This window comes from Sinocyclocheilus anshuiensis, unplaced genomic scaffold (genome assembly GCF_001515605.1).
Source record: "Sinocyclocheilus anshuiensis isolate Anshui unplaced genomic scaffold, SAMN03320099.WGS_v1.1 scaffold101, whole genome shotgun sequence".
Lineage (NCBI taxonomy): Eukaryota > Metazoa > Chordata > Actinopteri > Cypriniformes > Cyprinidae > Sinocyclocheilus > Sinocyclocheilus anshuiensis.
Window position 1 is genome coordinate 2,881,381 of NW_015540892.1, and position 11,653 is coordinate 2,893,033.

Genomic DNA, 11,653 nt, shown 5'->3' on the forward strand with positions numbered 1-11,653 from the left:
CAGCCTGTGTGAAATGCGCTAGGCTGTACTACTGTCCTCTTGTGGACTACCCGTAAAACTGATACAAATTTGGGACCAAAAATTATTCAGACCAAGTCTGGGAAAAAAAATTTAAGTTCAGGTTTACATGAAGCTGGGTGACAGCATGCCCAGGAGACTACAGGCTGTCATTAAGGCTAAGGGCTGCCCGACTAAGTATTGATAGTTGTGTAAATACTGTCATACTAACAGCTGTCTGAATAATTTTTGGTTGATTGTAATCTATTACATACCTTTCTATCAAAGTTATCTAACATTATCAAGCTGAATTTGTTCTGACACAGTTTAACTCTTGAGTTCTTGTCATATTTTATTACCATTTTCTAAACTATAGCGAATAAACTGTGATAATGTGAGAAATGTTGAAGGTGTCTGAATAAATTTTGGTTTGACTGTATCTATTTGATAAATGAAGTTAACCAACTAACATTATACATACTCTTTTGGTTTCTGTACCCAATATTTAAAAAATGTACAAATGCAATAAAGATATTGGTATCAGTTAGGGCTGCACGATTAATCGAATTCGATTGTCATGCGCAATTTGTTAGTAATGCCGGTTCTGTAGGAAATCATCATCACGTGCTTTCAGATGGAGCAGCATTTACTACAGATAGCCGTAGTTCACTGACAAGTTACGCTAAAAAATCGCAGACAATTTTATTGCGCGATTCTGAAATTGAAGAAATAGTTTGCGATAATGACAGCTGTTTGCATAGCTTCTCAGTGAACTACGGCTCTGTGAAGTAAATGCTGCTCCATCTGAAAGCATGTGGCGATCTCGATTCCATTTCGATTTATCGTGCAGCCCTAGTATCAGTACTCTGTATCGACAAGTACCAAAAATAAGGGCGAGTACTGGAAAAAGTGGTATCGGTGCATCCCTAGTGAAAACAGCCCCAAACAGTTCTAAACAAATATCTTGGTGGATTTTAATGTGAGAGGACACCGGGCGACAGACTTTTTCATTAGAGAAAGCATCATTAAGGATTATAGACTTTATTTTAGGCTAGAGGCGACGGTTTAAAGGGGTTAAAAGTTAAAACTTCTTAATGATAGATTTGTTTATTACAAACCCGCAGCTTTTCTCTTAACAAGATGTTAATTGATGATCTCGAGACATGTCGATTATTGATTCTTGTTATGCTTTTATCAGCTGTTTGGACTCTCATTCTGACGGCACCCATTCACTGCAGAGGATCCATCGGTGCGCAAATGATGTAATGCTAAATTTCTCTAACAAACAAAGAAAAACATCTTCATCTTGGATGGTGTGAGGATAGTAAATATTTTAGAAATGCTTCATTTTTGGATGAACTTTTCCTTCAGCATGGAATGTTCAAGCAGTTCAATAGGGTGACATGAAGGACCTACATTCTTCTCTCAGAAGAATTATAGGGTTGTGTAGAGAAAAAGGGTTCCACCCCAATTCATCCAGTATGGTGGTGTGAAACTGGGGTTCAATCATGGCATCTTATGCTTACAGCAGCAGTGAAGCAACTACCCCTGATGGAAACAGCAAGTCTAAAGAGGTCTTACAGCACCTGGAAGCCCCTTTTGGAACTGATAACTGTTCAGCCTGGGATTCTGGTAAAAAGGTGAATGGATCAGCAAAGACAGTGATAGCCATCACTTATTTAACCCTCCCATAACTTCCTCCTGCTGCCATATTACAAACAATCTTTCAGTTGCCATCTTTCTTTCTTGCCATGCACCTGCAAAACCATATTAGTGAAGAAATCTTCACTTGAATCATTTGAGTAAAAACTCCAAGCTGCATGCTGTTGTTTTTGTTTTCCATTGTTGTGATTCTGCTTTTTATTTTCTTAATGGTTGACATGAAGACTTTGGATAAAGATATGGTCAGACCATGTTCTCCCATAGGACTATATATAGGACTTTCACAAGATACACTATATGTGACCCTGGACCACAAAACCAGTCATAAGGGTCATTTTTTTTTAGATTTATACATCATGAAAGCTGAATAAATAAGGATGTTAATGTTAGGATGTTAGGACAAAATTTGGCTGAGATACAACTATTTGAAAATCTGGAATCTGAGGGTGCAAAAAAATCAAAATATTGAGAAAATCGCTTTTAAAGTTGTCCAAATTAAGTTCTTAGCAATGCATATTACTAATCAAAAATGAAGTTTCGATATATTTACGGTAGGACATTTAAAAAATGTCTTCATGGAACCCGATCTTTACTTAATATCCTAATGTTTTTTGGCATAAAATAAAAATCGCTAATTTTGACCCATACAATGTATTGTTGGCTATTGCTACAAATATGCCCGTGCTACTTAAGACTGCTTTTGTGGTCCAGGGTCACATATGGACAAAAGTATTGGGACACCCCTTCTTTAGAACAGAAAAAGGCACTTCCAAAACTGTGGCAACATAGATGGAAACATAGATTCATGTATTTAAAAATTGTATTTGCATCTCTGTTGCAACAGCTTTGGAAGTGTCTAAAATGACTCTACCCATATGTATAATGCTGGGTACACACTAAAAGATTTGTAAAATCTTATAAGATCTTCAAAATGTGAGAGACCACAAACATGCTTTTTGCTCCTATAGTGTGTGGTGGGCCGTGATGTTCCCCCCACACATCAGGATTTCTGATCGTAAATATTCAACATGTTGAATATTTACGATTCGCGATCGGGGCGCCTCCGACTTTCTTCCGAGCAGATTCAGTCACTCTTAACACACCTCACACCACAGGAAAATCTGATAAGATAATCTTTAGAACCACCAAGATAATCGGGACATTACCTAGGATTGTCGGAAGGGGAGAAATCGGCCCAAAATCAGCCTGATTATCTTGTGGTGTGTACCCAGCACAAGTCTTTGGTGTTTGGTTTTTCAGAATCAGAATCAGAATCAGAAAGAGCTTTATTGCCAAGTATGTTTGCACATACAAGGAATTTGTTATAGTGTCACAAGCTTCCAGTACACGGAGACAACAACAACACACAGATAATAAAAGTGAGATGTGAATAAAATACACATGCATAAATATAAACCACAAAAAAAAAGAATAAATTGTATGTACAGGTGTGCTATAGATGGAATAGTTTTTGGCTCAAGGTCTGCAATTAAAGTCACACCAGAAGTGTTCAGCTGGGATTAGGACTTTGCTTTCTGCAGACCAGTCAAGTTCTTCCACACTGACTGAATCAATCATTTCTTTTTGAACCTTGCCTTATACACAGATGCATTGTCATGTTAGAATCGAAAAGGTTCCTGTCCAAACTGTTGCTATAAAATTAGAAGCACACAATTCCGTAGAATATCATTATATGCTTTACCATTAAGGTTTGTACTCATGGAAATGACTAAAGTAGTCAAACCTGTTCATTAGAAGGGGTGTCCCAATAGTGTAGTCCATATAGTGTATCTTCTGTGTTTTCATGGTGACTCTTTAGGCATACAAATTTGATCAAATTGTTTGCTATGTGGCTATTTAGTTGTAAAGACAAAATACTAATTTGCTGTAGTCAAGTTAGGGTTGCATACTTTGAAAGCAGATACTTTAAAGTACTAAGGTTACTGAACAAAGACTTTTAAATGTAAAAACCAGTTTGAAATTTAACTATAAAGAACTAGTTCTTTTAGAACACTGACTCAAATGACTGTTGCTATGGCTCTGTACCCTGTAACATTAGATCTGGGGTTCTCACTTCGTTCCCTATCATTTTCATCTTTTACTCCGGAAACTGAATCATCTTACTGCATTATTAGTCATTTATTATTCTGCCTTCATGCTTCTCATCTTTCTTTGTATTAATGATGCATTTGTGACATTTATTTTTTATTGCTGGTTGGAATTATTCATTGTGAATTTTGAATTAATCGCATGTAAAGAAAGTTTAATTAGTAGCATTTTATACCATTATATTAAATTGTGGATCATTTTGTTCAATCCTAAAATTATAAACATCTTATTTCCTTACACAGAATGTAATTCATGCTGCATCGGAGATGCAGAAGCTCTCCCTAAGCCAAAAAGAGATTGTGGAAGCCAACAAGTTCAAAAAGATGTATGTCTCTTTTTAAATTTTTAGCCTCTACATTATTTTCCAGATTCACAATAAAAACAATTATTAAATTCCTGAAATGTATTTAGTGTATAAGTATTTGATAATTGTCTCTACAGTTCCCATGAGAAGAAGGGGGCAGCTCCAGTGAACATGTCCAAACTTTTAAGTTTTGGTTATGTTGAGGAAGAGAATAAATCTCTCAATGATGATGATGCTTCAAGTGAGACTTCCTGTTTTTTTATTATAACATCATGAGTGGTTTGAGTTTTGTGTTGCATCGTTAACCACGTACACTAGGAGGCAGCTGCAGTGTTGCTTGGTATGAAATTCTTAAAGCATGTCAAATTATTTCTATAATTGTAAAACTAACTTGTGTGCCTTTGATATTTTAGGTATTACCTCTGAGCAGACCAGCACCATTGCACCAGAGGAGGAACTGGAATAAAAATGATGTCCCCTAGCTAAAACCCTTCTTCATGAATTGTTGTTCTCTCGTATCCACTAGCTCCTTTGAATCAACCACCCACTCTGCTTTATGCAAAAACACTTTTTAGTCATCTGGAATTATTCATTGTGAATTTTGAATTAATCAAAATAATAAAAATTAATAAAAAGTTTCATTAGTAGCATTTTATACCATTATATTAAATTGTGGATCATTTTGTTAAATCCTAAAATTATAAACATCTTATTTCCTTACACAGAATGTAATTCATGCTGCATCGGAGATGCAGAAGCTCTCCCTAAGCCAAAAAGAGATTGTGGAAGCCAACAAGTTCAAAAAGATGTATGTCTCTTTTTAAATTTTTAGCCTCTACATTATTTTCCAGATTCACAATAAAAACAATTATTAAATTCCTGAAATGTATTTAGTGTATAAGTATTTGATAATTGTCTCTACAGTTCCCATGAGAAGAAGGGGGCAGCTCCAGTGAACATGTCCAAACTTTTAAGTTTTGGTTATGTTGAGGAAGAGAATAAATCTCTCAATGATGATGATGCTTCAAGTGAGACTTCCTGTTTTTTTATTATAACATCATGAGTGGTTTGAGTTTTGTGTTGCATCGTTAACCACGTACACTAGGAGGCAGCTGCAGTGTTGCTTGGTATGAAATTCTTAAAGCATGTCAAATTATTTCTATAATTGTAAAACTAACTTGTGTGCCTTTGATATTTTAGGTATTACCTCTGAGCAGACCAGCACCATTGCACCAGAGGAGGAACTGGAATAAAAATGATGTCCCCTAGCTAAAACCCTTCTTCATGAATTGTTGTTCTCTCGTATCCACTAGCTCCTTTGAATCAACCACCCACTCTGCTTTATGCAAAAACACTTTTTAGTCATCTGATTGTTCTCATTTTGCATCTTTATCTAAATGACTTGTTTGTGTTATGCTCACATATCTATGGTGCTTGTGATCAGGATAACTATACCCCTAGAAGGAAGGAATATTTGTAAGTCCCTAAATGAAATCTACAGGGTATATGCACCACAAAATACATCTTGGATGCATGAAGCATTGATACCAAGGAGCTGATTTTCATACTATTCATTCTTCACTTGCACATTGGTGATCATGGCGCAATAATGTGCCAAAACCTTAAGAAAACTAAAGATAGCACACACATAGACAGATAGGATATACCTATGCCACGTTAAACAGCTGTTTCTCACCTCACATTGTCAATGGATATGACAAAATGTGTAAGCTGCAAACTCTTACTACACTTTCCATGGCTGGTTTATACATTACAGTAAGTCTCTTGTTTGAACACTTTTGAGTGTTCTTACAGCCCAGTAGTTAGCTAGTTGAGCGCATGATGAGCACACAAGAAGGTTACCTTACAGTAAATGATTATATGAAGTGAGAACTTTGAGAACAGGAAGGGGGTTTAGGGAGTTCGCGATTGTGAATGTCTGTTGTTGTTAGTTTTGATGTGATAGTAAATAATAACCAGAGATTCAGCTGTTTTGGTGTTCTACGCTGTATAATTTAATGTTTCTTCCTTCTGAAAACAATGTTTACACTTGCTGTCAGTTCCTATCTATAAATGATGACTGAATAAATTTGCATGTGCATAAAATACTTGCTGTTTGTAGTCATTGTTTCACAGGTTGAATGCACTGTTATCTCTACAGATTTTCAATTTTTATTTAAAATGCCTTCTACGTTTCAGACTTTTAGGTGTACAAACGTTTCAAAAAGAGGCAAACATTTTGATGCTAAATAATAATGAATAGATAAGAGAATATAATAATCAAAAACAACAACAGTAATAATATTTCTTAATGTAATATGAAAAGACATACACTTTGTTTTTAAAATAAGTCAACAAGGCTGCATTTATATGATTAAAAACAAAAACAGTAATATTGTGAAATATGATTACAGTTTGAAATAACTATTCTACTTTAATATATTTTAAGATGTCATTTACTCCTGTGATAGCAAAGCTGAATTTTCAGCAGCCAGTATTCCAGTCTTCCCTGTCACACGATCCTAATCCTTGATGTTGAAATACAAATCTTTTTTTTTGTGAAAAAAAGTTGAAAAAAGTTTTCTACAACTATAGGGTATATTATACTACAATACACTACAGTTTTCTGTAGTAAAAACTAAAGTATACTACAGTATTTATTACAGTTTATCAGTTAACTATAGTTAATGCTACAGTATGCTGTAGCATTCATTAACAAAGTGTTGTAAATACTATAATATATACAGTATAATGCACTTTACTATAGTATGGTTCAAAAACACTATAGTGTTTACTATAAATCACTATAGCATTTGAAGAAACCAGAGGAGATAAGAAACAGGAGTACCTGTTCAATTTTACAACAGTGCATAATTTTGTATGCATAATACTGCCGGGATCCACTGCCCTTTTGGATAGACTAAGATGGACTTGAAATGCAAGGTATGGACAGTGTGACCGACGAGACGCCTGAAAAACACTAATAGTCCCACAGGTTCTCATAACAGCCCTGAATGCTGGACTTTGGCTGGCTTCTAACAGGTCCAAGACTCAGTGTGTGTGACTAGTTGGCAGAACATGAGAAGAGGCGCTCCTTTAAGCTAAAAGATGAGGTCCAAGCACCTGATGGGTAAAGCAGAAGGAGTCCGGAACTGAGCTCAAAAAGCTTTGGTGCTCCATCTGGCAGAACCGGTATTTTGCTTACCCTGCACCTCTTTAACTGTTATCACGTAATGTGTGGGAAATGTTTCTCTTTTTTTCTAGACTGCCTTTTGTGTTAATTAAATAGCTAAACTAATTGCGAAGCCTAGTTTTTTATTATTATTTATTTACAGATACAGCTTTATATAATACAGGCTAATATTTGATCGGGCAGTGAAAGATGTTATATCATCTGACAGAAGCACTTAGATCACTCCCAATGGGAGATGCCCTTTTATCCACACGATGGCAATGTTGTCTAATGTTCATTTCGAGAAAAAAAAGCCTCAAGAAAATCGTTTTTATTATCATACAAAATATTTATTGTCCCCAAAGTTATGTGGACTTTGTTAAACCCGAATACTCATAAATCCAACCAATAGAAGACTGAACACATATATCAAGCAATTCAAAGTAACCAATTTGTGGGCGTTTATGCGCACTATAAGCAGATGGTCACTCATGTGACCATTTAGGGCTTGTTGTTTTCGCTCCGTAACCGTCCTTTTTACGTACTTCGATGGGAACTCCATATTTTTGAATCAACTCCTGTTCGACTACATGGCAACACATTTAAATGCCCTGAAACAGCGTCTCTCTATGTGGAGCGGCTGCGTCACGCGCTCTGACCCTCTTGCCCATGGAAGCGCGCGAGACCCAGCCGGAGCCGCCCGTTCATCGCGTGAAAACACATTTGGAAAGAATGTTATCCAGTGATTCAAATGGATTTATCGATCTCTGCGAATAATTTGCATTTCGGCGGTTTTGCGGTAAGTACTGGTGATTTCGCGCAGCTCCAATGAAGCGTTGCTAACATCTGGCGCGCGCATCGCTGCTTGTCATTTATCGGCAGATTTCGTGCATCTCTCCTTCAGTCATTTTCAAAACTGAGCTGTAATAGACGAGGTGGTCAGTGCACAAGCGGAGAAGCGGTTTGCATTTCTGTCGATGCCTGCTTTAAAGCTCATTCCATCTGCCTTTCTTCATTGCAGTGTTTAACTGTGCAGAAAATATGCATTTGTACTATAGCTACACTTATATAATTGATGGCATTGTTTAATGCATAAAGCTGAATAACTTGAGCAGGTGTAGTGTCGCTTCCACCTCTAATCGACATACCTACACCTCCCATCAACATCTCAGGTCCATCATCAGTCCCTGCATGGCGCATTTTATCTATCTGTTCATCATCTTCTAACCTGGGCAATGCATTGCATGTTGCATTATTTAGTCACATTAATTAGAATCCTTGATGACATGTGTTATGGCATCCTACAGTCCAGTATCCCACAGCCTGTGAAGTAGGCTGGTCTCCATTACGACTGATATGCTGTCACTGGGACTCAGGCTGGACCATCTTTTAGACACTTTTCTTAATGCATAATTGAGCATCCCTCTATGTCCTTGCTTTCAACTCCTGCTCTACTAATTCAAGCTCGACAGAATCTAGAAGTCTGAATCAGTCTGGGCTGTAATGGCAGTGTGGTTGCAGTTTTAGCTGCCTCATCATATTGACCAGAGTTTAGATTGAATGCAGGTTTGCTGCTGTGCACCATGTAATTGCTGCTGTGCGGTGATTTGCTTTGAGCAGTCCACAATTACAGTATGTAAAGATTGCAGGGACAATGCATCATGATGCAGTAAGATGTATTCCTCAGAGACCCGAGCTGTCTTTACACTGCATTGTCATGTTACATGGTCTGAAAAAGCATCCCAGGGACTTTTGTGTGTGTATGTGCATTTGAAATAACCAAGGCCGAGTTTCGCTATTCATTAGAAGTGACAGAATGATCTCTCTGACAGACGTAAGTGGTGGTGGTACACAATGTCAGATGATTCCAATAAGTAACAGTTTATTACTTCATCACGGTTAATAGGATGGTTTGCTTGTTCCCCTCATCTCGTCTGTATATAAACCCGGTGCTCTGACTGACAGCAGACTCCTGGTAAATCCAGTGTGGAGGTGGGTGGGGATTTTAAGGACTTCTAAAGTGAATTTTGGATTTTATTCTTGTAAATGCCTGCACAGTGGGCTACTGCCATTTATGAAGTTTATAAGCTTTAAGTCACTGGATTATGTATGGATGTGTGTGTTTTGCAAGACCGATTCTTTTCCGTGAACCGGTTCCTTCGGATGGTTCGTTTCATCAAACCCATTAAAAAAAGCTTCTTTGGTTCTTTTACGTCATCACTTGACTACGTCACCTATACATATTTCTAACAACTTAGTGTATATTATGCTGATATGTTATGTCAAACAAAGCATATGTGCTAAAGCAAATAGCTGATTATTGCATTTTATTCACTAGTTCATCTAAATAGTTCACCCAAAAATGAAAGTTTTCTGGCCATTGAAGATGATGGCTTTCTTTCTTCATAGAACACTAAAGATGATTTTTAGGTGAAACCATGGTCCTTGGTTATTCATAATATGTAAGTCTGCAGGTGCCGTCGCTTTAAGAGTCAAAAAAGCCAATATAGGAAGCACAAAATTTATATTTGTGGCCACTGGCAATATATGAAGTGAAACGATCAGTCTGTGCAAGAATCTGAACATTATTTACAACATTATAATCCATAACCTCAGGCAAACATCTTGGAGCTCAAGCTTCTGTTGCATAATGACAAATATGTGGTAACAAAATCACGCGTGAATAGATGCCATTGTTGTTTAGAACATAGAGGGAGGATGCCTTTGCAGACCATGACCATTGAGTCAGACATTGGATATCACTATTGCACATAAACATCCAGCTTATTTGGTCATGAATATGTGTGCAAGTGTTTGCATTGACTGCCTGGTCATCCTCAAGATGTTGCCTTTTCTAAAATGTTTGAATATGTGTTTATACACACATGTATGTGCATTTTAGTTAGGTGTCGATGCCTAGTTGATTTGTGAGTGTGACTATAGATATTTTTTTCTTATTTGAAATATTTTTTACTTTAATTAGTGTGCTGTGCTTTAGCTGTTTACAGTAAACCCTCTCTTGTTTTGCTTTTAAATCCATTCCCATTAAAGTAGATATGCATATTCTGGATAAATTGTGAATCACTATATAATGGCTTAGAATAGACATCACAATAGAGTGGTGGAACTCTGACATCACTTTGTAGGCCCGGAGAAACCCGGAAGCGAGTTAGCATTTTAGCACTTCCGGTTCCATCGTCCCAGAGTCAATGGGTTTTTTGAATGGGAGTTTGATTAAATCCCCTGAAATAAGGTCCGTGGTTCACACAAGGTCAAGATACTTTCACATTTTATTCTGCGACATAAAAGATACCAGTTACACCCCACTCGTGATTTTTTAAAACTGTTACATTTCTTAAAAAAGACGGTTGCTAACAAGTTGCTAAATGGGACTACAGGCACTGTCGGAGACATTAAACGTCATCACACCAAACAGTTTATCAATTTACAGTATTTTCCAGTCGTAGTATATAGTACAATTAACTGTAGAATTAATAGTTTCCTGCATTTTATATTGTAGTTCGACAATGTTTTTTGCTTTTCCCCGAAATGCAACACAAGTGTTCAGATGGAAGATGCTCGTCTTTTCACTTACTTGATGCGGAGACTCTGGGTTCGTACCGTACGGTAAATTCATCCATGTAAACACCACATTTAGCGGCTTAGTCACGGTGAAAGTGAAACTTTTAACAATGCATAGTGCTTAAAGCCATGTTAAAATTAAATGTTTACGGCCACATGAAGCTGTTAGAAAGCATATAGATTGAGGATTTTCTAGAAGCAAGGATAAAATAACATTTTGTGTAACGTTACCCACCCTAACAAAATGATAGCTGAAATGTGGTACTTTATTCACTAAAATAAGTTTAATCTTACCATATCCAAAAACTCGCTCACTCTGCTGTTATTTAATAGATTAAATTTATTCCAGTTTATATGAAAAGGTTCATGTAGCGTAGGGCGGGACGATATGGCCAAAATTTATATCACGGTATATTTCTTAATTTCGGTCGATACGATATAATTCCGATACCGATATGAACACTATTTAAAAAAAACGTAAGATCTCATATTCAAATTTATGAAAAATTGATTTGCCAAGTCTATGACACCTCATATAAAACCATATAATATTTTAGAAAAAAAAAACAGCACAAATAAATTAATGTTCACCTTTTATTTGTATTTAGCCTTCATTCAAACAAGAAATGTGAAATCACTGTCAAATAATCGTCTCAGATTCACCTAATTAATATTAATATCTTTAACTTCAAACTATAGCCTAACATACACTACCAGTCAAAAGTTTTTGAACTGTAAGATTTCTTTGTTTTTAAAGAATTCTCTTCATTTATTAAGCATTTATTTGATCCAAAATACAGCAAAAACAGTAACATTTTGAAATATTT

At 36.4% G+C, this 11,653-nt stretch overlaps 2 protein-coding genes and 1 long non-coding RNA gene across 7 annotated transcripts in view; all 3 read left to right on the forward strand.

Moving 5' to 3' along the window:
- cunh7orf57 (chromosome unknown C7orf57 homolog) overlaps positions 1–4,648 on the forward strand; it is an 8,690-nt gene extending 4,042 nt beyond the window's left edge. For 2 of the 3 annotated variants that reach the window (XM_016486753.1, XM_016486754.1), the window contains exons 5-8: positions 1,526–1,637; positions 4,011–4,093; positions 4,210–4,313; positions 4,486–4,648. In XM_016486753.1, coding sequence (XP_016342239.1) covers positions 1,526–1,637; positions 4,011–4,093; positions 4,210–4,313; positions 4,486–4,538 — 352 coding nt within the window. In that variant the 3' untranslated portion in view covers positions 4,539–4,648. The remainder of the gene's footprint in view (positions 1–1,525; positions 1,638–4,010; positions 4,094–4,209; positions 4,314–4,485) is intronic. The other variant, XM_016486755.1, reaches the window with a different exon arrangement.
- Positions 4,649–4,796: 148 nt separating this feature from the next.
- LOC107688922 (uncharacterized) lies at positions 4,797–6,166 on the forward strand. The gene is made up of 3 exons (XR_001634280.1): positions 4,797–4,880; positions 4,997–5,100; positions 5,273–6,166. It is a non-coding gene; the product is annotated as an uncharacterized LOC107688922 (long non-coding RNA).
- A 1,550-nt stretch (positions 6,167–7,716) lies between these two features.
- The window catches only part of LOC107688875 (plakophilin-4-like), a 40,803-nt gene continuing 36,866 nt past the window's right edge, over positions 7,717–11,653 (forward strand). For all 3 annotated transcript variants that reach the window (XM_016486703.1, XM_016486705.1, XM_016486704.1), the window contains exon 1: positions 7,717–8,043. The gene's annotated coding sequence lies outside the window, so the exon portion shown is untranslated. The remainder of the gene's footprint in view (positions 8,044–11,653) is intronic.